At 38.5% G+C, this 27,961-nt stretch overlaps 1 protein-coding gene across 11 annotated transcripts in view; it reads left to right on the forward strand.

Moving 5' to 3' along the window:
- FAM184A (family with sequence similarity 184 member A) overlaps positions 1–27,961 on the forward strand; it is a 123,986-nt gene that overhangs the window by 55,401 nt on the left and 40,624 nt on the right. For all 11 annotated transcript variants that reach the window (XR_015132727.1, XR_015132726.1, XM_086317109.1 and 8 more), the window contains 5 exons: positions 3,605–3,802; positions 7,461–7,583; positions 18,295–18,456; positions 20,389–20,510; positions 21,289–21,439. Coding sequence is in view for 9 of the 11 variants with exons in the window: in XM_086317109.1 (XP_086173235.1) it covers positions 3,605–3,802; positions 7,461–7,583; positions 18,295–18,456; positions 20,389–20,510; positions 21,289–21,439 (756 nt within the window). In the remaining 2 variants the exon portion in view is untranslated. The remainder of the gene's footprint in view (positions 1–3,604; positions 3,803–7,460; positions 7,584–18,294; positions 18,457–20,388; positions 20,511–21,288; positions 21,440–27,961) is intronic.

The following is a 27,961-nucleotide window of genomic DNA, read 5'->3' on the forward strand; positions in this document are numbered from 1 at the left end:
TTACTTCTGTTTCATAGTAACAGTCTATTTCTTAACTATAGTAATTTTTCATTTTTATTTTGAGAAAAGGTATAAAGGTGGATTATCCCATATTGGGTATATGTTCAAAATATTTTTGATAACAATTTGTAATGTAAAAAACTTAAGACATTTCACCCTGTTTCAGGCTAGAAACTGAATCCGTGCGTGCTAAGTCACTTCAGTCGTGTCTGATTCTTTGCTACCCTGTGGACTGTGGCCCACTAGGCTCCTCTGTCCATGGGATTCTGCAGGCAGGAATACTGGAGTGGGCTGCCTTGCCCTCCTCCAGGGGATCTTCCCGACCCAGGGATCAAACCCATGTCTCTTATGTCTCCTGCATTGTCAGGTGGGTACTTTTACCACCACACGACCTGGGAAGCCCCTAAATGAAAGGCACATTACAGTTAATCACACTTACTTTTCTATTCATGAAACATATTGTGTATACACCTAGGAAATGTCTGTAAAACTGAAAAGGATGACAAGAACCATGCCCTGAAAATACATATGCCAACATACTGAATTTCTAAATTAAACAAATCATATGTAGAGTAGTTGCTTGAATATTTGTTCCAGTTTTTCACATATCTGCAATACCAGGTGGGAGCTTGAAACACTTTTTCTCCTTCTTTCAACCACCAGGTGTATTGAAAAATGTCTGTGCCCCTTGCTCACTTCCTGCTCACTCCTCACCCGGTCCAGACTGGCTTCTCTTGTTACTAGTCCATAGACTCGGCCTTAGCCTCCAGTGACGTACTGGTTGCTGGACTTGGGGGATCTTGTCTTCCTGTGGTACTGACTTGTGTCTGATTCACAAGCGTCTCTTCGGTTCTCTCACACTTTCCTCCTCTCTCCCTGGCCCTGCAGACTTGTCTGGGAGCTTCCCTCCTCCGTCTGTGTTCCTCTCGCATTCTCAACTCATTCCACAAGCTCATCCATTCCAGTAACTTGTTCAGTGGTAGCTCCCCAAACCATCCATCTAGGCCAGATCGGCCCCTTCTTCCTCCCTCCCCACTTCTCTGGTTGGACCCTGACTGGTACAGTCCTATAGGGAGATACTATGATCTCTGATGAGGGGCACTTCATGTCTGAGCTGCGAAATGAAAAGACCCTGGGGGTGATGGTGCTAAAAAGACCCTTAAAATGTTGCATCCAAGTATTCAAGTAGGGGCTCTGGTTTCTGGGCACCCCAAGTCAGGGAGAGCTGAAGAGGGATCCAGTCCTAGAATATTGCTCTGAGCCCTGAGCCCCTCATACACCATCCTTGTAGGGGAGGCTGGAAGGGAAGGGATAAGGCCCAGGCTGGCCCAAGCCGGAAAGGAGGAGGCTGGGAATTTCTGTTTCCTCTGTCTATATCTTCTGGCTTTGACAGGAAAGAACGTCCAGTGCCTTACATTCAAGAATCTTCCTAGGGCTTTCCCCCTTTATTGGGCCTTGGGAATAATTATAATCTCTTATGATGTAAAATAATTGCTAACAACTATAAAATATTTACAGTGGGCTAGGAATATTCACTAAATATTTGGGGGCATATTATCTCATCTTTAGCAACCCTGTAACATAGCTTCTACCTTATCACTCCCACTTCACAGATGGAAAAACCGAGGCTTACAGACATTATGCATTCATGGTTCCCACGGTCACATGACTAAGTGGCAGAGCTGGAACCTGAACCCAGGGCTGTGAGACTCCAAAACCCACGTCTCCACCTCTATGTTATGTTGCTTTCTGTGACATGAGGACCTTGTATTCCTCCTGGGTAGTTCCAGAGACCCGCAGATTGGGCCAGGAGGCAGGTAGATGGCAGCTGCCATAGAGGCCAGATAGCAGGATGGCTCTGCCCACCCTGGAGGCATCAGTGACCCAGAGGAGGTGTGTCTGTCTTCCAAGAGTCTTACAGAGCAGCAAGGAGGGGTTCTGAAGCAGCCCCTAGCGAGAATTCAAACATCTTTCAACCTCATTGTCTTCAAGTTTTACTTTCTCACCTTCCTATTCCATAACATCCCATAATTTGTTGAAAGAATAGCCTTCACCTAATACATCCATTTCCTGCTTTTTGTCTGGATCCCCCCAACCCCACCTCTGCTCTATTGAACTGGATCCTAAGGCATCAGTGGGAACACCACCACCACACCCAGAAGCCGTACCCATTTTCTCGGCAGCACTCACCACTCTTGGCCCAGCGCTTGTCTCTGCGATGCTGACCCCTCCTGGCTCTCCTCCTCCCCCGGTCACTCACGTCTCACTCACTGGCTCCTCGTTCTCCTCCTGCTCCCTGATTTCGGGTACTCCCCAGAGTTCTTTCTGTCCTTGTTTCCTTTCTGCTCCTTCCCCTTCACAAGTTGTCTTAGTTTGCTGGGGCTGCTGTCACAAAATGCCATAGCCTGGGTGGCTTAAACAACAAACGTTAAAAATCAATGAATAAAAATTAAGAAAAAAAAATTTTAAATATCACTCACTTAAATCACAGTGATTTCTCATTCCCATCAGAACACAGTCTAGAGTCCTTAGCATAAAAGATGTCTGGTCATCATTTGACCCTGCCTGCTTCTGAGCCTCCCTCCCTCTCCACTCCCAGCCTTGAATCCTGTGTTCTCGCCACACTGCTCAGCTGCATAGCCATCTAGCTCCCTGACTTCACTACCTGGTGAGCTGCTTCTCAGCTTTCAGAATGCTGGACATGATTACAAATGCAGGCTTTAGACATCAGATCTAGATTTGACATTTTCTCACCTCTTGTTTCCTGATGGGCTTGTAAGAATTAAATGAGAGAATGTGTCATCATCATCAGCTCAGCTGTGTTCCCTTCTGGAATGCCTTTGCTGACCTCTTTCCCTCTCTGTGTCTCTCACACCACCTCCACATCGTCTCCCACCCCGTCCAGGTTAAGCTCCTTTCCTGTATACTCTCACAACACGTGATGTATGCTCCTTCCATAGAACTTAAAAAATTTGATTGCCACAGTCTTTTGACTTTTTTCATCATTGGACTGCTAATGCTTAAAAGGGCTATACTTGGCTGTTGATGGGCTTCCCTGGTGGCTCGGAGGTTAAAGCGTCTGCTTGCAGTGAAGGAGACCTGGGTTCGATCCCTGGGTCGGGAAGATCCCTGGAGAAGGAAATGGCAACCCACTCCAGTATTCTTGCCTGAAGAATCCCATGGATGGAGGAGCCTGGTGGGCTACAGTCCACGGGGTCGCAGAGTCAGACACGACTGACTTAACTTTCTTTCTTTCTTTCTTTGGCTGTTGACACAGTTGTATCAACTAATATAACTTGAGTCGGTGTTGGTAAGCCGTTTTGTGTACCACTTCGACATGGAGGAAGCTTTTTTCTCTTAAGCCTGCAGAAGTGCTGACTCACACTTGGTTCTAACCTAATAATAGTGTGTTTTATCATTGTCTTTAAAATCACTCATTTTGGCTGTGCCACCTTGTAGAACACCCAGTGATGTATTCTCAGGTACCATGGTCTAATCCTGTGGCATTCAGTTCATCCAAGCTTATCTACTTACTGAATATTTAAGATACTAAATAGCAGTAATGAAAAAAGCAGATTGACCTTTTATTTCTGTTCAATTTTAGAAAGTAAATGAGGCAAAGAAAACTCAGCAAGAATATTATGAGATGGAGCTAAAAAACCTGCAAAGTAGACTGGAAGGGGAGGTGGCTCAGCTGAATGAGGCCCATTCTAAGACTTTGGAAGAATTAGCTTGGAAGCACCACATGGCAATTGAGGCTGTCCACAGTAATGCGATTAGGGATAAGAAAAAACTGCAGATGGTGAGTAAAACTTCAGCTTCGCATTGTATTATAAATTGGTGGACTTTCTATAATGACCTAGTTGCTATCTCCTAATCACTCTGAAAATCTCAGTTCACAGAGTAACATACATAAAAGTTTCTACAGGGGCTGTAGTTTATTAAATTGATATGAGGCATTTCTACTTTGTATAGCCATCATGGAAACACTCCCTTGATCTTGAGCTGTCTCTTCATCAGACAACAACATCGGTTTCTCCTCAGGAAGCCTCATTAGTTGGAGCGCTTATTCTCCTGGAGACAGTTTCCTTCCCTGGGAAAATGATCTGTTTTTTGTTTTATTATTGCCCTTAATTAAGTAATAAGCTTGCTAATTGTAATACACGACAGACAGTAATTATATAGTAGAAAAAGCAAGGTACCTGACAGATGGGGCCTTAACACTGAGCCCTTTGCTTACTAGCTGCTTTTTCTTAGGTCCCAAAGGCTATACCTGAGGCCGCTCACTTGAAGATGAAGGTATTAGGTTGGTGCAAAAGTAATTGTGGTTTTACGTTGTTGAACTTTGATATTGGAATACATTCTTAAATAAATGTGGTTATGTTGTACATCATTGTAATGCGCATTTCTTGCTTTGTTTTTTGTTAATGATTTATTACTTGCTGTTTATTTTAGACTATAGAAATGATATTAGACAGCAAATTCAAGCAATTTTCTTATTTGAGTTCAAAATGGGTCGTAAAGCAGTGGAGACAACTCGCAACATCAGCAACGCATTTGGCCCAGAAACTTCTAATGAATGTACAGTGCAGTGGTGGTTTGAGAAGTTTTGCAAAGAAGATGAGGAGTGCAGTGGCAGGCCATCAGAAGTTGACAGGGACCGACTGAGAGGATTAATGAAGCTGATCTTCTTACAACAAGAAGTTGCCGAAGAAATCAAAGTTGACCATTCTGTGATCATTTGGCATTTGAAGCAAATTGGAAAGGTGAAAAATCTCGATAAGTGGGTGCCTCATGAGATGACCAAAAACCAAAAGAAATCATTGCTTTGAAGTGTTGTTTTCTCTTATTCTATGCAACAACAGTGAACCATTTCTTAATTGGATTGTGATGTGTTATGAAAAGTGGATTTTATATGACAACTAGCATCGACCAGCTCAGTGGTTGGACAGAGAAGAAGTTCCAAAGCACTTCCTAAAGCCAAACTTGCACCAGAAAAGGTCATGGTCACCGTTTGGTGGCCTGCTGCCCATCGGACCCACTATAGCTTTCTGAATCCCGGCAAGCCCTTATGTCTGAGGAGTACGCTCAGCAAATCAATGAGATGCCCCACAACGCCTACAGCTGGCATTGTCAACAGAAAGGGCCCAGTTCTTATGCACAACAACGCCCAACCTCACATCATACAACCAATATTTCAAAAGTTGAATGAGTTGGGCTATGAAGTTTCGTCTCATCTGCTATATTCCCCTGACCTCTCACCAACTGACTACCACTTCTTCAAGCATCTCAACAACTTTTTATAGGGAGAATGCTCCCATAACCAGCAGGAGGCAGAAAATACTTTCCAAGAGTTTGTTGAATTCTGAAACATGGATTTTTATGCTACAGGAATAAACAAAATTGTTTTTTATTGGAAAAAGTGTGTTGATTATAATAGTTTCTATTTTGATTAATAAAGATAGGTTGGAGCCTAGTTATAACGATTTAAAATTCACGGTCCAAAACCACAGTTACTTTTGTACCAACCTAATAAGATCCATCTTGTAATATCCCTGAGGATTAAGTGCGATAAAGTGTTAGGAACCGAGACGCATCTGAGCATATAGTGATAAATAAGTGTTAGCATTTCTTACCGTGTTTACCTGACACTGCAGTGGTATTTTACACTTGTTTTTTCATTTAGTTCCTGCAGTGTTGCTATTGGTTTGATTTCTGTACCCATTTTCCTGAAGAGGGGTGGAGACCCAGAGGGGTTAATACTTGCTTAAGCACATGCAGCTAGAAGGAGTCAGTCAGGCCTGAATTCAGGTCTCAGATATCAGACCCTAAGGCACTTAGCCACCACCTCATGTCGGCATGTATTAATGATAGTTGTTACATGTTTTATATAATAGCACTTGACAGTTTCCTAAAAGCTTTCTAGTTCTTGCACAGCTAGTTTATGTCTGAGCCTAAGCTAAAACCATCCTCCTTCCAAATAATCTTTCTCCAGCATCCTTTTATCTTTTAAAGAACACTTAGCTAAAAGTGACTTCACCATCCCTCATGACTTAGTTACCAGAAAGGGTATGAATATACAGAAAATCCACGCAGAAAAGAGATGAGGCAGTAGCCTTGAAAGTGTCATTCTTAGAAAAAGTGGTACAAAATTGGCCATTGCCTGGTGTCTGGAAGTTGATTTTCATGAGAATTCTCGCCATTTCCTGATAAGAGCGGCTTGCTGTGCCTAAACTGTTTAACTAGACAATATGGTTTATGTGGAACACATGCTCTCATTCTTGGAGTCTGAAATTGTGGAACATACTAATCAAGGGGGTACCTGTGTGGCCGGCGCCCACTAAGAAACCCAGCCCTGGGTCCCTCATGAGCTTTCCTGGTAGACAGCATTTCACATGCGTTGTCCCAACTTGCTGGAGAGTTCTGTGTGAAAGGACTCAGAAGCTTGAGTCTGGTTTTCTGCAGACTTTGCCTGCAGTGCCTTTTCTCTTTGCTGATTGTCCTTGTATCCTTTTGCTATAATACATCATAGCTGTGAGTACAGCTACATGCTGAGTCCTGAGAGGCATCCCCTTAAACCGTCAACCTGGGGTTTGTCCTGGGGACTGCCAGCACAGGACACTGCTTATTAATATTAGTCTTCTCCCCTTACACTGTAGACGCACTTGTAATACACTTTGTTCTCGCTCTTTGCTCCTCCATGGTTGTTGCACGTGCATTTTCTTCTGCCTAGTCTGTTGTAGCTCCCTCTTCACTACCTTTTCTTACTGGTCCACTCCTTCAAACTGTGCTTAGGAAACTCTCTCTGTACAAGTTTCACACCAAGCCACAACTTATTAGTTCCCCATTCAACCCCCATTGCAACTCATTTTAATCATATATTCTTTAATGAGCTTATTAAGGGCAGGCACTGTGTCTTATTCCTTTTATATGCCAAGTAGTGAGTAGCATGCCTGCCAAAGAGTTGGTCTTCTTCAGTATCAATGTTAGTAGTATTGCTCTTTAGATACTTTAATTTTTAACTTGTTAATCCTTGACTAAATTCCAGTGCTAGAGCACTGAGTTCCAGAAGTATTAATACTTTTTGTATTTTTATGTCAGTATAAAAGAACTTAAGAGTATATCATGAACTCAAGAGTTAGAATTTTTCTAATCTCACAAGATTATCATTTATAGCACACATTTCTGTTTTTTTGGACTTCAGCTTAATCTAAATTAGGCAGGTATTTTTACAATTTTTAAAAAATGACTTAATTGCTACATCATAAGTGATTTAGAATGATAGACTCAAAGCCCCTAGGATTAATTAGATTCATTGTTAACTCTGATATTAATATTTAAGTATAACACTAATTTGAAGAGCACAGCATCAATTTAAAACAGAATAATCTTTTTCTTGGAGTCTTTGAGGTGTACGATATTTGCAGTTTTGTTAATTTTTTAAAATTTCTTTTTGTAAGGAATTGGAGGAACAATATAAAAAGGAAAAACTAAACCTGGAAGAGGATAAAGATCAGCTTCAACAGGAGCTAGAAAACCTGAAGGAAGAACTGGAAGACAAACTGCACTCAGCCAATCAAGAGGCAAGTACTTTATTTGCTAACATCGTGTAAGTAGATGAGCCTGTGTGGAAGGTCACATATGTAGAGTAAAAATAATCAAAAACTTACTTTGATGTTGAATTTTTCATAATACATTGATGATATCTCACAAGGTAAAAATTTACTGCAAAAACAACAACAACAAAAAAACAATTTGGAGCAAGGTGCTTTTGCGGGGGAAAGCAAAACAGAAGACAGTATCCCCTTATAGGAAAGAAAACAAGAGGTTTTTTCCTACTGTTTTGCAAAACATTGACTTCGTATTCTCTATGCCAAATCTTTGCACTTTTAAATTCTGTATGAAAATAGTATTGTTTAGCCTGGAAAAGAAAAGATAAGGAATAGGCTGTAATAAAGTGTTATAAATCCAAAAAGTTGTGCATAAAATAAATGCAAAGACCGTTGAAAGGCTAGAATATTGTTTGTTCCTGCACTTTTTCTCTTTTGTCCACATTCACTTGTGTCCCCCAACAGCCCAGCTGGAACAGTCCTCTTTTCTTTCCGTTCCAGCTCATCTTTCATGGGGCTCCTAGACTGGTGTTCCTAAAGCAAGTCCTTTTCTTGACGCATCTCGTCTTGACAGCCGTTGTACCTCACTAGCCTCATCTTGCCAAACAGTCTTTATGTCCTACTTTCTCATCACTCTTCTGCTCACAGAAAGCATGCCAAAACCCGAGTGCCCCAGGCAGGTTAATGGTTTGCAACTGGTATTATTTAATTATCTTTAAACATTTATTCAGAGAAAGGTACCAAGCATGGCTTTAGGGTACAGTAGAGAATTAGATTGTTACTGATATTAGCTCAGTCTGTCGCTGATTGTTCAGGATCAACCCCTTCACACCTCCCTCAGGGTCTGTGATCCTTGTGGTTTCTCTCATTAAAAGGTGGTTTAGTGACCATCTGTGTTTCTCATGCAAGTGCCCTGGAGTTCTCCTCCTTACTCCCAAGTGGTTTAAGTAGTCCTCCAACCTACTTACTGTTACTTCACTGAGAAGAGTTCTGATAAATACATAATTGATTTTCCTTCTGGATACATTCTCAATTATGTTTTAGCACCCTGATAATATTGTAGTGCCATTTTAGAACGGCTCCCCAAGAATATGCCTGACTCATCCCTAGTCTGCCTCTACCTTCCCTTCACCCTGGGGCATTTTTTTCCTGCCTTACTTTGCTGGCTAAGATCTCCAGAGATAATAAGCATTCTTGTTTTATTCCCAGCTCTTAAAATGAAGGGTGTCAATATTTCACAGTTAATTATGATGCTTCTTTGAAGTTTTATTTTGTAAATGTTCTCTAAGTTTCCTAATTTAAAAAACCATCACAAATTGATGTTGATTTTTCTGCATCTCTTGGGATCTAACTCCTTTTTGTTTAACTTAATGTGGTACCTTTGTTGTTGTTCAGTAGCTAAGTTGTGTTCAACTCTTTGTGACCCAATGGACTGCAGCTTACATTAATCAGTTTTATAATTTTAAATCAACCTTGAAGTTCTAGAAGAAGTCCTAGTTATCCATGCCAGATTATACATTTTTTATTTTCTTTATAGTTCCACTATACATTACAATTATTTTTAAATAGATAAATTAAGATTTTTGCTTCCCTGATAGCTCAGTTGGTAAAGAATCTGCCTGCAGTGCAGAAGCCCCTGGTTCGATTCCTGGGCTGGGAAGATCTCCTGGAGAAGGGATAGGCTACCCACCCCAGTATTCTTGGGCTTCCCTGTGGCTCAGCTGGTAAAGAATCCGCCTGCAATGCAGGAGACCTGGGTTTGATCCCTGGGTGGGGAAGATCACCTGGAGAAGGAAAAGACTACCCACTCCAGTATTCTGGCCTAGAGAATTCCATGGACTGTATATAGTCCATGGGGTCGCAGAGTCGGACACAACTGAGTGACTTTGACTACTTCACTGTACATTACAATTAATTTTAAGTAGATAAATTTAATATTTTTAGTTGGAGTTTCAATATCAAACTCTCAAAAATAATAGAATGAATAGACAGAAAAGTAGAAGGATATAGTAGACCTGAAAAGCACTAGAAACAATTCAACATAATTAAGATTTATATAATTTCATACAACAGCAGGATACAAATTCTGTTCAAGTTCCCATAGACTATACACCAGGAGACACTGAAGCATATCCAGGGTCATAAAACAATGTACAAATATTTCATAGTCTATTGACATCATACAGTGTGTTCTTTTATCACTGTGGACTTAGGTTAGAAATCAGTATCAAAAGATACCTGAAAATAACCCACATATTTTCAAATGCAATGTGACATTTATCAAGAGAGGTCTTTGACTTAACCATTGAAACTATCAATAAAGTTAAAAGACTGAAAAAACACAGAAAGTGATTGCAGAGAAGAAAGCACTTAAATGAGAAAATAATATCAAAATGAGAAATTAATTGAAGATACTTTAAAAATCCCATGTATTTGGAGATTAAATGTCCACTTTTAAGTGATGGGTATATCTAAGAAGTTGTAGAAAGGAAAATATTTGTAACAATAAAAATGAAAAGAAAATTTATCAGGATTCATTGCATGTAGCTGAAGCTGCTCAATGCAGCTAAATACAATGCAAAATCTTAAATAAGGTGTGAAAACAAATAGTGGACACTAGCATAAAACGTGAAGTTTAAACAAAATCTGTACTTTAGTTAATAAAACTGTATTACATGTTAATTTCCTGTTCTTTTTTTTTAAACATAGTATTTCTTTATATTCTCAGATTTTGAAGTCTAGACTTGAGTGAGATTGCTTTGTGCTTTTCCTTTTTCATACCATCCTTTTCTGGTTTTGGAGTCAAAGTTATATTAGCCTTATAAAATGAAGCAGGACTTGTGCCCTTTCTGTTCTCTAAGAGCTGTGTGAGATCAAAATGCCTTTAACCTTAATGATGTTGTGGTTCATATGAAAATAATTTGTGAGACTTTTTAAGGCAAGCATAGTAACCTCTCATATGAGAGAAGTTTAATATTCTGAGTGCATCCACTTGTTTAATGCAATGTAGTCTATATTCCCGTTCATTAGAATTTTAAGCTGTTTTCTTCAAATATTTTGTATTCTTTTTGGTTTATCTTCTTGATTTATCAGCTTCTAAAAACTGATACTATGATGATGGGTTTGCTTATTTCTTCTTACATTCTATATCATTTTTTTCTTTGTATATTTAGAGGCTTTTGTTATATGCATACAAATATAAAATTGCTTTAGCTACTTAATGAATCATTCTTTTTGGCTTAGTCTTTGTTATTTGATATTGTATAAGTTGACTGATATATATTTTTTCATCTACTGACTTTGCTTTTCTGCATCCTAATGTTTACATGTGCTTCTTGCCAATCACATATAGCTGCATTTTAAAAAATACCAAGTCAGAAAATTTTGCCTTTTAAATAAAGATTTTATCCCACTTACATTTTTTGGATGGAAAATAGGAACATTTATGGAAAGACAGGAAGAAAGACTTAGGGAGGTAGTTTGTAAAGACTGAAAGTGATTGTTTTAGAAAAAAATTAGAGAATGTCCTATTTTTGTAAGTTGATGTATCTTGATACCCTTACAAGTGAAATAGCCTAAAAACATAAATAGTTCAACTATGTATTTAGATGATAAATTCATGAATTCCAGAATCATAACAGAATATTAAGGGAAGCTAGTGAATTTAAAATCTCAGGTGGAAGATAACCATTTAATCCTATGAAATGGTACTTTGGGATCACCCCCGAAGGCAAAACGTAAGCTGAATCATCAATCAATCTGACCATTATGATCTTTTAAAGTGTTCTTATAATATTTAAGTTGTTGATTTTGGGGAGTTTCCTGATAGTCCAGTGGCTAAGACTCCTCACTCCCAATGCAGGGGACCCGGGTTCCACCCCACATTGCCACAACTAAGATATCTTCTTTGTCTCAACTAAAGATCCTGCAGGCTACAACCAAGATGTGGTTCAGGCAAATAAAGAAATACACTAAAAAAAACTTTAAGCTGTTGATTTTCTTCTGAAAATAACTTTTGAAGTCTATATATATTTTTTCAGTATTTTGTTAAAGTGAAAATCATTTGGATTTGTTTGCTCTATAGTGGTCTATCACAGTTGTTATGCTGCCTAACAAATGGTAGTAGATCAGTAAATACTTGACATAATTAGTAGCCATATTTTTTGAATCTGTCTCCTGAGGTAAAAGAAATAAAAGCAAAAATAAACAAACAGGACCTAATTAAACTTAAAAGCTTTTGCACAGCAAAGAAAACTATTGACAAAAAGAAAAAACAACTTACTGAATGAGAGAAAATATTTGCAAATGATATGACAGAGAAGGGGTTAATATCCAAAATATATAATCAGCTCATAGAACTCAATATAGAAAAACGGCCCAGTCAAAAAATGAGCAGAATGGGCTTCTCAGTGGCTCAGTGGTAAAGAATCCACCTGCAGTGCAGGAGATGGTAGGAGGCATGGGTTCAATCCTTGGGTCGGAAAGATGCCCTGGAAGAGGGGATGGCAACTCACTGCAGTATCTTTGCCTGGAGAATCCCATGGACAGGGGAGACTGGTGAGCTACAGTCCATGGGGTCCTAGAGTCAGACACAACTGAACCGAGTGAGCATACACACACGGCATGCAATAAAATATACTGAGTATATATAGAAAAAAATTAAGTGAATAGATCAAAACAAAATGAGCAGAAGACCTAGACAGCCATCCACATGTATTCTTTGGAAAAAGGTCTAACAGGCACCTGAAAAGATGCTCAACATTGCTAATTATTAGAGAATGCTAGTCAAAAACAACAAGATACCACTCCTTACCTGGCAGAATGGTTACTATGAAAAAGTCTATAAATAACAAATGTTGGCCAGGATGTAGAGAAAAGGGAATCCTGTACACTGTTGGTGGAAATGGACATTGGTGCAGTCAGTGTAGAGAACAGCATGGAGGTTCATCAAAAAACTAAAAATAGAACTACCATGATTCAGCAATTCCACTCTTGGGTAAATATCCAAAGAAAATAAAAGGCATTAATTCAGAAAGATACATGCACTCCAGTGCTCATAGAAGCATTATTTATAATAGCCACCATATGGAAGCAGCCTAAGTGGCCATCAACAGATGAATGGGTAAAGAAGATGTGTGTGTATATAAAATTCAGTTATTACTTAGCAATAAAAAAGAATGAAATGTTATCATTAGCAGCAATGTGGATGGACACAAAGAATTGTGCTTAGTGAAATAAGTCAGACAGAAAAAAGACAAATATGCCCAGTTATCACTTACATGTGAAATCTAAAAGAAGAAAACAAACAAATGTATAAAAGAAAACAGAAGCAGACTCACAGATATAGAGAACAAACTAATGGTTACCAGTAGGGAGAGGGGTGGCAGGGGCAAGACGGGGGTATGAGGTTAAGAGGTACAATCTACTATGTATAACATAAATAAGCTACAGGGATATATGGTATAGCATGGAGAAATATAGCCATTATTTTTGTAATAACTTTAAAAAGGAGTACAACCTATAAAATTTTAATTTATGCTGCTGCTGCTGCTAAGTCGCTTCAGTCATGTCCGACTCTGTGCGACCCCATAGAGGGCAGCCCACCAGGCTCCCCCGTCCCTGGGATTCTCCAGGCAAGAACACTGGAGTGGGTTGCCATTTCCTTCTCCAATGCATGAAAGTGAAAAGTGAAAGTGAAGTCGCTCAGTCGTGTCCGACTCCTAGAGACCCCATGGACTGCAGCCTAGCAGGCTCCTCCATCCATGGGATTTTCCAGGCAAGAGTGCTGGAGTCGGGTGCCATAGCCTTCTCTGACTATTTTGTATACTTGAAGCTAATATATTGCTGGAAATCCACTGTATGTCAATACAATATAAAAATTAAAAAGCTTTAAAATAGAATTTATAGGGTTTGGTGTGGTGAGTGGGAGAAAGTGACTCAGGTGTCTCCTTGGGTGTTTGGGACAGGTAATGATGCCACTGTTGCAAGACAGGAATTACAGGGGAAAACACATTGAATGGCAAGACATTGAGTTGTTCAGATATACTGACTTTGAGGTGATTGTAAGATATCTCTGTTGGAACTTAATTTAGGGTGTGGATTTGGAGCTAAAGATCAGGCAGTTCTTGAAGCCATTTAAGAAGAGTTCACCCAAGGATAGCTGATGAGAAGATTGCTGATAACAAGTGGAGTACCAATATTGAGTTAACGGAGCCAGGGAACAAAACTGAAAAGGAGGAATCAAAGCATGAGAATAAGGATGAATGGATATTAGAAAACCGCGAAAGCAAATACTTAAAGAGGGTTGGAAGTGCCTCACAGTGTCACACAGTGATTAGAGGCAGACTGTGAGGCCTGAAAAGGTCATTCAGTCAAGAGTGCTCTGAGGACTTTTCTGTCATGTCAGAACAGTGGGATAGAAGCTAGAGTTAACAGGTGTAATCGGAATCATAGTGGATGACAGTACTTTTGTAAGACTACATATCAATGGAAGAGAAGAGGAAAATAAAGTTAGATGCCTTCTTCAACCTGGTACCAAAAAAATCCCAGATGGGCTAAGCATTGAAATGTAATATTAAATCATGAATATAAATAAAATATGAAAATACCAGGGACAAAAATAAAAGGACAGAGAAGGCCTTTTGAAATACCATGTCAGTGTCATGTATACCTGTGGCAGATTCATTTTGATATTTGGCAAAACTAATACAATTATGTAAAGTTTAAAAATAAAATAAAATTTAAAAAAAAACGGAAAAAAAAGAAAAATAAATAAATAAAAACAAAATATTTGTAGTTAAAACTAAAACTTCTGTATATCAAATTGTGTGTACATGCTCAGTCGCATCCTACTCTTTGCGACCCTATGGAGTGCGACCCACCGGGCTTCTCTGCCCATGGGATTTCCCAGGCAAGAATACTGAGTGGGTTGCCATTTCCTTCTCCAGGGGTCTTCCCAACCCAAGGACTGAACTTGTGTCTCCTGCATCTCCTGCATTGCAGGTGGATTCTTTACTGTGGAGCCACCAACAAAACTATGAGAGAGGAAAAACTGGGAGGGTGGAGTAAATGATTGGCAAACTATATGAGTAACAGAATTTAAATCTTTAACAGCAGAAGAGTATTTACAAAACAGTAAGAAAAATGCAGTGTAGTTTTTTTAAAATGGGCTAAAGAAAATGCATGGAAAACAATTTTAATATCACTATCATTTGAAAACTGGAAATGAAATCAGTAAGATGTCATTTCATTACCATAAAATGAACAATGATTAAGAAAAACATAAGACCATGCAGCATTGATAAGGGTAAAGAAATAAACACCAAAAGCTGCTGATGGGAATATAAAATGATTTTCCTGGAAAGGAATTTAGCAGCATGTGTAAAAGCCATAAAGAGGAGAATATACATTCCAGTGTATTGAAGCTAAGGAAATGCTTAAAGATTATTGACAAAATTTACAGTAGAAATTCAGCAAAAATTACAGAATGGTGGTAAGTGATTAACAGGAGTTTGCTACAAAAATAAACTGAGGAAAGCTCCCACAAAGGCCCTGAGACATGAGCAGTTTCTAGGAATTGGAGGGATGTCAGTATTATAGATGAAATACAAAAGTAACTATAGTATAATAATACTTATTTAGTTCTTACTATGACCCATGCATTGTTTCAGTATATTCTCTCCTTTATACACTTAAGTCTCAAAATAATCCCATGCAGTAAATACTAGTTACTAAATCACAAAAAGTTACGTGACTTGCCCAAGTCACATGGTAATTGGGTAAAGCCAGAATTGCAGTCCTAGCAGTGAAATTTCAGAACTCAATTAATGCTTAACCACAGTGCCTCTCTTCCCCCCAATGAATATAAAAGCCGTGGAGGAATGTTGCCGAACCAAGACCAGGGAGTTAGGCAGGAGCTATGCCGAGGTGCCTTGTAAGCCCCTTGAAAGATTTTAGAAGTTATCCTGAAGGAAACAGAAAGCATTTGGAAGATGCTGGGTACAAATATGTGGACGGTTGCATGGGGGTAGAGCTGATACTCATATTCATATTTGTAATTTTATTGTATTTTATTTTATTATTATTTTTTTGAAGTGTGTATCTTTCTTTTATTTTTTTATTTTTATTTTTTTTATTTGTAATTTTAATAAGTTGAATCTGAAATATTCATAAAGAATGGATTAGAGAGAAGAATAAGTGTGGGTAGATATTCCAGGGAGGAGGCTTCTATCACTGTAATTCCTTCGGTGTGCACGTTGACAAGAAGAATCTTGAGTATTGATCTCTGTTACACGTGACAGAAATCCCAGCTCAAACTGGCCTAAGGAAATTTCTTGAGTCATGTGGCTGAAAAGTCCCAGGAGAATGTTAGCATCAGTCACGACCAGATTGGGAACGCAACTTGTTGACACTGGAGCTCAGTTTCTCTTTTTCTGTTGAGTTGGGTTTTCTCTGTTTGTGTGGTAATTCTTCAGTAATGCATCCTCTTAGGTATGTGTGCAACTGGAAATGGCCTTTTTTAGGAGCTCCTTTAAAAGTCCTGAGGTCTCTTTAATCATGTGCCTGCCCCTGACCAGTCCCCATGGTCAACAGAATGAGATGACCTTATTTGTGTATGCTTTAGTGAATGTTTCAGTCTTGGAGTTGGGTTGAAGCCCTGCTGAGACCTCCTGGCCCCTTAGGGAGGATAGATTCCCCTAGTGACAAAAGGAGGTTCTGATAATGAAGGGCAACAGATGTGTTCCGTACATAACCAGTTTTATTATATTTGGAAAACAAACTTTAATCAGTTATGTTCTTTGAAAGTTTGCTTATTGTACAGAATTTTAAAGTTTTTTCCTATTTAAACATATTCATTCTGTCTATAATTAGATTCTTATTTCTTGAACACTCTTTAATTCCTTGTGTAACTACATGAATACTGTTATTTACAAGTTTTTTTTTTTATGTATTCCTTCTGTGTATATAACCCTTATTTATCTGAAAACTTTCTGGATTATGGAAGAAAATTATTCTTCTCGTTGATAGCTTTAATTGTCCCTTCCTTATTGATTGGTACCTAATATTTGTATGTTGCTTTCTAGTTAAAAAATCTTTTCCCACGTATTCTAGAATTTAATTATTATAATAACTCTATAAGGTAGGTGTTTATACTGCTATTTTGTATTGACAGACCCAGAACTTGAAACTAGATTTTTTGCTAAGTTCAGTACTCTTTAACTCTGTTAATAGTCACTTTTCTTACATTCATTCATTCTCTGCTGCAAAACACTTTCATGGCAAGCCAGATCAATACAAAAAGTAGAGAAGAAACAAACTATATAGACTAGGGAAACGTGACATAAATACAATGACAGAAAAATTTTAAAACACTATATATGAATATTATGTACAAATATGCTAGTAAATTTTATTTTATTATTTTTTTTCCATTTTATTTTATTTTTTTAATTTTATTTTTAAACTTTACAATATTGTATTAGTTTTGCCAAATATAATATGCTGGTAAATTTTAAAACTTAGGGAAAACTGATGTCTTTTTATGAAAATTTAAATTTCTAAAATGACTCAAAGTAGTTAAACAGCCTGGCCAGACCAACTATATAGCCATGAAAGAAACTGATCAGTCCCACATATACTAAAGAGGTACTAGATCCAGAGGATTTTAGTGAATGACTTTTACTAAATCTTCAAAAAGCAAGTAAATCTTAGCTATGAAAATATTTCAGAGCCCAGAAAAACTGAAAGTGCCCAGCTCATTTTATGAGGTTGGCATTCCTTTAGAGATACTAACAAGATAAAGTGCTCCCATCACCACAATTGCTCAGCATGAACATACATCTGCATGGAAAGGAGACAGGAAGTTGGGGACAGGGAATTTCAGGTTAGAGAGGGGTTGAAGGATTTCCAGTTTTCTTTGTAATGTATGTATTTACAGTGAGAAATATTCAGGTATTATTTTTAAATTACCAGTTGTCATTTCTGTAGGGTTTTGATAGGCTTGACTGTTTTATATAAATGAGATGTTTTTGTCATAGCCTTTTCCTGTGAAGTAATTTAAAGTATTTTCATTTATTGATTTTAGTTCTCATCACTTGCGGGTATGAATCTGCTTAATTAACACATTGTCTATTAGCTAATTTCAAGAGTGTATAAATTTAACTCAACAATTTCATGACACAGTTTTTTTTTTTTTTATGGAAACACAGAAATCACAGCATACGCTAATTTAAGCTTCATTATCAGTTTATCAATATTGATCAAAATCTGTCACTTTTATAAATAGATGGAGAACAGGGCTCAAATGAAATATGTGATTCCGTTTTAAAGAGCAATTTTTAAAATATTTGTATTTAAAAAAATATTTTCCCCCTCAGTCTTGGGCATAATCTTTATCTTACTTCAATTCTTTGTTATAGGTATTTGATTATATGATATAAGCAGGAATTCCCAGGAGCTTGAGGTATCCATTTATTTACATGGTTGCCATGACAAAGGGAAATCACAAATATAGAGGTCTTTTCAAAAAACAACAGATGAAGACTGTCATGATTGAGTGCTTCTTCCAAATTCATCAAGAAAGATCCATCAGTAAAATTACATCTAAAGAAAAGTCTTTAAGAAACGTGACTGTTTGCTAGTCAATTACACTGGGATGTATTGAAAGTACTGTATTTACTTGCAGATTGGCCGCCTCCAAGAAATGGTAAGCAAAAGCGAACAAGGTCTTGGCTCTGCCGAAGGACTCATTGCCAGCCTTCAGGACTCCCAGGAAAGACTTCAGAATGAGCTTGATCTGACTAAAGGGAGGCTGAAGGAGACCAAGGATGCTCTGTTAAATGTTGAGGTAATGTCTTTATCCTACTATAATCTAAATATCAGCGAGGTAAAAGTATGATTTAGTTACTTTGCTTAAAGTTTGTTTTAAACATCACATTATATAGTGTATTCGTTTCCTAGGGCTGACATAGCTAAGTTAGACTATAAACACGGTGGCTTAAAACAACAGGAATTTATTCTCTCACGGTTCTGAAGGTTGAAAGTTCAAAATCAAGGTGTTCCCAGGGCCATTCTCCCTTTTAGACCTCTAAGGGAGGATCTTTCTTGCCTTTTCCAGCTCCTGGTAGTCAGGTGTTCCTTGGCTGGTGGCAGCACAACTTCAGTCTTCTCTGTATTCTCATGGCATCCTTCCTGTGTCCTTATATCTTGTAAGGATACCTGTTGTATTGGACAAAGGGCATCACCGACTCCAGCCTGACTCCATCTTACCTAATTATATCTTCACTGACTCTATTTCCAAATAACATCACATTCTGAGAAACTGGGGTGCTAGGACTTCCACATATCTCTTTGGAAACACAATTCAACCCATAATAATATTCAACCCATAATATTAATAGTATGCACAGTTCTCTTAACTGGTAAGAATTTGAACTCTGGTCTATAGCAACTAAGTGATTCTCCATGACCTACAGATATTGGGAAAGGTTTGTCTTTTCCCTTCAAGTCTCATGAAGCAGAGCAAATATTTAGACTGCCTTAGAAGATAGAGAAATGAACCATACAACTAGGAGGTCAGTAGCTAGAGATTTCTTACTTTGAGTAATTCTATTCCATTCAACATTGTCTTTGGTGGAAAAAATAATTCCTCTAAGCAGAGTACTTAGTGAAAATGACAGTTGGCTAAGATTGCTAAATTCAGGTTTCACCATTTACTGCTTACTATCCAGGTCAACCGGAGAAAGCGATGGCACCCCACTCTAGTACTCTTGCCTGGAAAATCCCATGGATGGAGGAGCCTGGTGGGCTACAGTCCATGGGGTCGCTAAGAGTCGGACACGACTGAGCGACTTCACTTTCACTTTTCACTTTCATGCATTGGAGAAGGAAATGGCAACCCACTCCAGTGTTCTTGCCTGGAGAATCCCAGGGACGGGGGAGCCTGGTGGGCTGCCATCTGTGGGGTCGCACAGAGTCAGACACGACTGAAGCAACTTAGCAGCAGCAGCAGCCAGGTCAACAATTTCAGCACTGACTTCCTGCTTTCCCATAAATCTGGATATGCTCCTCAACAATGCCACAGCAAGTGGGTGATCCAGAAAGGGTCACTGTGATAACCAGCATCTCTTCCTTTTCTGTTGTGCCCTGAGAGCGGGTGCACTGCTGGCAGGGGTCAGTGGTTGCCAGTGTTGTCCAGACAGGTCATGTCCAGCCCCACACTCCAGAAAACCACTTGATTTATGCTCCTCTACGGAGATGTCACATATTTCATAGTCTATTACTGTAACATAAACCAATGGACCACTGGTTTGAAGTTACATGATAAAAATAGAAGCCTAAACTTCTCATGATTATTTTAATCAGGTCAGTGAGGTACAGTTATAATGCCTAAACTTTGAATAGATAGCATACTTTTGATATGAATGGGAATGAATTTTAATAATATATTTGCCTATGTAGTGTGTGTTCAGGTAAAGATAATTGAATTCTTAGATACCTATGATATGGAAAGCTTAGGTTATTAATTTAATGCTGATTTTAAGCTTTTAAAAATAACTTGTCAATGTATGAGCCTTAATATGTCTTGCACAAGGACATTTAAAAGATAAAATGGGTACCATCATTTTATTGTCAGAAAATTGCAAATAATTGTTATAGATAGCGCTATAGATTATTGTGCTGTAAGAATTTAAAAGTTATACTGCAAGTGCTCTCCTTACTTGACATAAGCAGCAGTGACTTTGAAGACTAGTCTTTATTGATAGCTTTTATTCTTCAGAGTAAGCTAGAGCAAGAGAGGCGACAGCATGAAGAAACACTGGCTGCCATGAAAGAAGAGGAGAAACTACAAGTGGACAGAATGGCCCATGACTTAGAGATGAAATGGACTGAAAACCTTAGGTACATGCTTTACTCTCTAATGTCATCTTACTATACACATATGCAAAAAGAAATGGTTTTCTATTTCTATGGCTTACATTGTCTCATTGTTAAAGATGTAGTAGCAGCCTTTTTTAAAAAAGATCTGTTTATTTGGGTGTGCTGGGTCTTAGCTGCAGCAGGTGAACTCTTAAATGTGGCATGTGGGATCCAGTTCCCTGACCAGGGATCGAACCCAGGCCCTCTGTATCAGGAGCACAGAGTCTTAGCCACTGGACCACCGGGGAAGTCCATAGTAGCAGCATTTTAAATTAATTTTTCCCATGGTTAAATGCAGAGAAATTGGAGTTCTGTTTTTCTGCTTAAATACAGATAATTTTTTATTTCATTGCCTTCACTATAAGTGAAGTGAGTCACTAAGTTGTGTCCCACTCTTTGCGACTCCATGGACTACAGCCCACCAGGCTCCTCTGTCCATGGGATTCTCCAGGCAAGAATACTGGAGTGGGTTGCCATTTCCTTCTCCTGACTATAATATAGGTGGAGAACTAATCTGAAGTCAGAGGACTTATTGTTCTAGAACTTATTCTACCTTTGGTAATTTGATTAATCAGTGATCTTGGTAAGTTACCAGTTTACCTTATGGCCCTTAACTTATTGATAACATAAGTACCTCTTACTCTGAGCCAGCTTTTGAGGCAGATTAGTTAAATGCTTAGAAAACCTGCGAACAAACTATACTGTAGTTATTGAGAGGAAAAATTCTCTTTACAAATTAAACACATTTATTCTGTTTTAGACAGGAGTGTTCCAAACTTCGTGAAGAGTTAAGGCTTCAACATGAAGAGGATAAAAAGTCAGCAATGTCTCAACTTTTGCAGTTAAAAGAGCGAGAGAAAAATGCAGCCAGGGATTCATGGCAGAAGAAAGTAGAAGATCTCTTAAACCAGGTAATTATAGTCTGTGGATTAGGGAAGATCATTTTCCTTGACATTTACTAGCTAAAGAGGTATAAAACATTATGTATTAATTCACTGTATTTTGTTATTTTTTATAGGACTAACTTAAATTTTTTAGATTGTATGAAATCAAGGAAATGTTCTTAAACTTAGGAAATAGTGTGCTTAATAATTATATATACAGTCCTAAATATTGAGAAGCACTTACAGTTGTTTGGTTTAATATTTGAACTGAACAAATTAAGGGTTTTAAATGGAAAAGTTTTAGTTTGAAAGTATAACATTTTTTTCCAAGCCATTAGATAGCATTTGGGCAATGGAGGGTAAAATTTATTAAAAGTTATCCCGATTTCCTAAAACCACTTACTAGAAGTGAGCAATTTTCTTCTTTCTCACCAGCAGGAACTTGCATGCTATGCTTCAAAATGACATAAATGTAAGGTGTGGTTTTTCTAAATCTATCTTCTTATGTCAGGCTCGCTTATTTCCAGAGCACCTATAATTAAGCGAATTTGCACATTTTCACTCATTTACACAACTTCTAAATTTATGAATTCTTAACAGTCTCCTGCAAAGCCAATAATTAAATAGGACTGACTGCATGAGTCACCAGTTGATAAGCAAGTGCAGAACTTGACAAGAAGCAGCTCAGCAATTTAGTGCCAGAAATCCACTATTATCTTTCTATTTGTGATCACGATGAATTTCAAAATAAACAGGATAGGCTTTTTTGTAGGATTATTTATTACATAGGTACATACATGCAATATCTTTCTAGAGTACTTTGAGCCTGCCCATTTGTGACTGGTATTTCATAGTAATTTACAATGTTACTCTGGAAAGGGAGTATACCTCCAGGAATATTTATGAGCTTTTGTGAATAAATTTGAAACCTTTGAAACTCACACAAAAATAAGAAAACAACTCTCACTAACAGCTGGTCCCCATGTTAGCATTGCTTATTAGTTACCTTCTCTGTAGTTATTTTACATCCCTCCTTAGGGATCTAGAAGGACATGTTTTACTGGGTAGAGTGGTAATACTCCTGTATGATGTTCTGTACCTAGGAAGGTTTAATTATACCACATAATTCAATTTACAGTAAAAAAGAAAAACATCCTTAAAAGTCTGCCTTGTTTTTCAATCAATCAGGATCTATTGAGCTAGACATTTTCTAGCTGGATTTGGCACTGTAAAGAGGGCACACCACCTCTCCCACCTGTTTTCTATCAAGTTATTTTATTCATTGTCCATTTACTCAGATTTCCTCCATGCCTCTCTGATATTCTGGTATCCTTGTCATGTCTTTTTTTTTTTTTTTTGGACATCTAGTCTACATTGTTCATTCCCAAGGGGATATAATGCTTTGCATCTGGTTCTAGTTCTATGTATTATAATATATTTTATTACATGTGGCTGCAATGTTTGCCAACTTTACAGAAAAAAATTTTAAATCCGTTTTCAAAGCAGATTAACCATAAATATCAAGGTAACCAAGAATTAATTGCCTCCAAAGGTGAAGCTGTTCTGTACTGCTTCAGGCCATGAGACCATTTCCAAAATTACAACATCTTCCTTTTTCCCGCTTCTAAAATGTGTAGGGCACACACATTACCGTAGATAAGCTGGCAAATAGCTGTTACATTCAGGATTGTCTACCTGAAGGAAGTTAAGAGAAAACTAAACAAAGGATTTCACATTAAAGTAGAAGTCAGTATTATATTAGAGGGTTCAGTGTTTGTAGATATATGAGATGGGACACATTCTAGCAGGACCAGCAGTCTTTTTTATGGAACTTTGTTTTGGACAGAAGACCCTTCCTGGCCCTTTGGATCTTGTTCTGCAGGTTATTTTGGATGGTTTCCTAGAGGCTGTGCTCTGCCGCCTGCTCCACCGTTCTCCGGTTGCCTGCCTGCTGCTCATGCCTTCTCCTCAAAGCTACCTCCCCTGCCCCGCCCCCTCCAGCGCTTTCACTCTGGCACGGCGGTACTGCCTGCACCCTTCCACACTTGGGGAGAGCAGACCTGGCTTGAGCTTTGTGAAATTAAGGGAGTACAAAGTGGCAGATAAAACAGGAAACAGTTAGGGCCTGGGCAGAAGCATCTGTTTCGAAAGGGTGTCAGAGGATCTGTATTTTCATGTATTTAAATCATTTCTGAGTAAGCTGAACACAAGTCTAATTTTTGTGCCTTAGCTTACATGTATTTCATCCTGCTTAGACCAAAGAAGTAAAAGAATTTGTCTTTCACATGGGTTTAATTTAAACTCACCCTCATGGCCTATATATCAGAAAAAATGGGCATAGACAAGTATGAGAATTTTATTTTTCTTTAGTTTGATGTTTTTTATGTTATGAAAATTTCCAGAAGCTTTTATTTTCATTCTGTGCTCCAGTCAGAGCCTAACTTTATATCTTTTAGTCTTCTGTTATTATTTCATTGTGTTCTATTTTTTCTATTCAATGATTATACTTTAGTCCAAAACTAATTTTGCTTCCTGGGCTAATGGGTGTGCACATTTGAATTCCTTTAAAGTAGAAGAAATACAGTCTTATTTTTCTTTAGTTGAAAAATGATTATATAGATTCCTCATTGATCATATTTTCTATTTGTGAGCCTAAACTGTCCTCATTTATTTTTCTATTTCATCTTTTTCAAGGAAGATTTTATTTTGGAATTATAAGGAAGTATGACTTTGTATTCCAGCGCCCCCATTCAGATCAGTGAACTCAGAAATTTGAGAGACACATGGATCATTCAGGCATAGAATTATGGAATTCTGTTGTTTAGGTCTGACTCTCCATTTTGAACTCTGAGGCCCCAAGGTCATTTAGCTGGTTGTAGCAATGCATATGACAGAGTTTTTACCCTCCACATATTTACAGTCTAATAGGGGAAAGACTTGTGTACAGACACCTCAGTAAAAGTCACTTTGCTGTAAGTGACTTTATAAATGGTCTGGACTGTTAGTACTGTGGAAGCAGTGGTGTTGGGGTGCCACCAGCTCACTGAGCTGGTTTGCCAGTACCTTCTCTACTCCACATTCAGGGTCATCAGGGTCATCATGGCTTGCAGTCATCCATGGCGAGAGTGTTTACATCCTAGGTATAACAAATGCTACAGATGAGGGCTTCATTTTTCAGAGAGCTGTTAAAACATTTATCAGCATACTACTGGGTAGGAGTACTGAGTTAGAGAAAAGTAATACAGCCAATGTGATTGGGTAGGATTTCATTGAGGAGGTCAGCTGTAGTGTGGCTTTTGAATAAGGTGAAGGGGGAACACAAATATTTTTACTCATTTATCAGACATTTATACTCAATGTATACTCAATATATTATCAGACAAAATATACTCAAATTTCCCAGACACTGTAAGGAATACTGACAAATAACAGGACAGTTGGGGAAGGAGATCATTGTGAAAAACTTTGACTTCTCGTCTTAGGAGGTCAAAATTTACTCAATAAGCCATGAGATTCTCTCAAAGGTTTGTGGATAGCAGAGTAACATGCTGAATTTTTTTTTTTATTTTAAAGAAAGCTTAATATTGAAGTGAGGACTAAATGGAGACATCTCACTATAAATAACTAAATTAAAATGTGTGAAACAGAGCTCTTGAATACATACCATGCATCCCTCCATCACCATAGCCTAAGCCGCACTGCTCCTGCTAGACACTGTCGTTCCTTACTGCCTAGCCATCTAAGCAGTAAGGAATGACTGCCTCCTCTCTCACATGCTGTGCAGCCAACCACCAGCGTTTTCTACTGTTCTGCCTTCCAGGTACATCCAGATCTGCTCATATCTTACCACTTCCTCCGCTACCCTTCTGCGCCGCACCTGGAACCTATATTTGGTTTCGTTGCTTCTTCTCTTATCTACCTACAAATTGTTTTCCATCCAACCAAAGTGGTACTTTTAAAATATTAATTGGATGATGGTACTGTAATCTCCAAATCCACCAGTGGCTTCCCATCACCTTCTTAGAGTGCACTCCACACTCTTACTGTGGCCTGCAGGAGCCTCATGATTTGGCCTCTGTCTGCATGTCATCTGCTGCCACTGTCTCCCTTCTTTTTTTACAGCCATACTGGACTCCTTGGAGTGGAGTTTCTGGACCACACGCACCAAGCTTAGTCCATCTCAGGGCCTCTGCATCTTCCAATGCTTATGGAATTCACCTTCCCCAGATCTACATGGCTTGTTCCTCAATTTGTTCAATTCTCTGCTCAAATCTTTTTTTCAAAAAAATAGTTATTTTTGACTCTGCTGGGTCTTCATTTCCGAGCAGGCTTTTCTCTAGTTGAGGTGAGCAGGGGCTACTCTGCCGCAGCACACAGGCTCCTCATTGCAGTGGCTTCTCTTGTTGCAGAGCTCAAGCTCTAGGGTTCATGGACTCAGTAGTTGCAGTCCCAGGCTCTAGAGCACAGGCTCTGTAGTTGTGGTTCATGGTCTTAGTTGTTCCATGGTATTTGGGATCTTCCTGGACCAGGGATCTAACTCATGTCTCTTGAATTGGCTGGTTGTTTCTTTACCCTTGAGCCTCCAGGGAAGCCCTATGCACAGATCTTAATCTTCAAAAAAGATCTTCCTTGACCACTTCCCCTAAAATAGCCTCCCTTTGTCACTCTTTTATTCTGCCTTGTATTTCTTCGAAACATTTGTTACCATATAGCAGCATATTGATTCTCTTTCCTGTTAGAATGTAGTTCCGTGAGTGCTGGTTCTTTACCTGTGTTGCTCATGCTGCATCCCAGCAGCTTAAGCTGTGCCTGGCATATAGTCAGCTCTCAGGTGTTGCTGAATAAAGAAAACCTGAGGCAGGGCATCCAAAGAGGAGGTTGTCAATTATATGAAATACAAATAATTCCACCCAAATAGGACCTGAATTAAGTTTATTTCACTGAGAATTACAAGAGAAATCATAAAGGAACAAATTTGATGGAATACTTTGGTAAAGGAGAAGGACATGTTAAAGCTGGCCCAGGATTTGAAACAAAGATAATGGAAAGAATATGATCATGGAAGGTCATGACAGACTACTTCACTGAAAGGGGATGAGGTGGTGAGTTTGATTTTAGACTTATTGATTCTACAATCACAGGATACTTGGGCATTTTTCACGCTCAATAGGAAAGACCAATGACATGAATAAGAAATGGAGCATCAAAATCAATGCTGTTGATCAAGAGTGACAGAAAAGCCAGTTTAAGGCCATTGCAGAATGCTTTCTGATTGCTAGATGAGTGTTGTCTAATATGGTAGCAACAGGCCACCTATGACTGCTGAGTACATGAAGTGAGCTTTATCCAATTTGAGATGTCAATGTAAAATATATACTGGGTTTTTAAAATTTAATATAAAAAAAGAATATGGAATGTCTCACTAGTACTTTTTATTTAGTTGCATGTTGAGATGCTAGTACTTGGGATATATTGGGTTAAATATATGCCTAAAAATAATTTTACCTTTTTTAATATGGCTATTAAAATATTAAAGTGACACATGGGTCTCAATTATAACTCTTGTTAGCACTGGTCTAGACTATTTGAAACACAAAATTTTGAATCAGTTTGGTTCTGTAAGCTCAGTACTTGTTCTGCTGGCTCTTAAGTTTTGTTAGGAAGAAAGAAATTCTCTCTTTAGAAATTGTATTTCTGTCTTTTGAAAAGAGATTATATTTTAATCAGTTTTCTGCCCATGTTAAATGAGTAACAATACTACCTTTTAATAGAAGAATGGCTGCAAGCAGATACTGAGGTAGAGGGGATAGAAAAGGACCCAGAGTTATCACCTCTTCTGAGCTAACTTAGACCATGACCTTGACAGAAGCCCTAAGCAGTGACAGGAGACAAGTGAAGCTGACCTTGAAGGTTCAGAATCCTCTCCTGAGAAATTAGGAGACCAGGGAACTATGTGAAAGAAACCTCAGGGACTTAGCCTGGACCCTGGGGAAAGAGAACGAAGAGATGGAACTGTGCTATCTATACCTACCTTAAAAAGGATGTGTAAAGTATTGGGTAGTTTTAGCTATAGGCTGTTTGTAGGTTTTTTTTTTTTTTTTTTTTGGCCTTACCACTCAGCATGCCGATGACACCACCCTTATGGCAGAAAGTGAAGAAGAACTAGAGAGCCTTTTGATGAAAGTGAGAGGAGAGTGAAAAAGTTGGCTTAAAGCTCAACATTCAGAAATCGAAGATCATGGCATCCGGTCCCATCACTTCATGGCAAATCGATGGGGAAACAGTGGAAACAGTGTCAGACTTTATTTTTCTGGGCTCCAAAATCACTGCAGATGGTGACTGCAGCCATAAAATTAAAAGACGCTTACTCCTTGGAAGGAAAGTTAGGACCAACCTAGATAGCATATTCAAAAGCGGAGACATTACTTTGCCAACAAAGGTCCGTCTAGTCAAGGCTATGGTTTTTCCAGTAGTCATGTAAGGGTGAGAGGTGGACTATAAAGAAAGCTGAGCGCTGAAGAATTGATGCTTTTGAACTGTGGTGTTGGA

The sequence above is a fragment of the Bos grunniens genome, chromosome 9 (assembly GCF_055505025.1).
Source record: "Bos grunniens cultivar Pamir isolate PY7600 chromosome 9, Bosgru_T2T1.0, whole genome shotgun sequence".
Taxonomy (NCBI): Eukaryota; Metazoa; Chordata; class Mammalia; order Artiodactyla; family Bovidae; genus Bos; species Bos grunniens.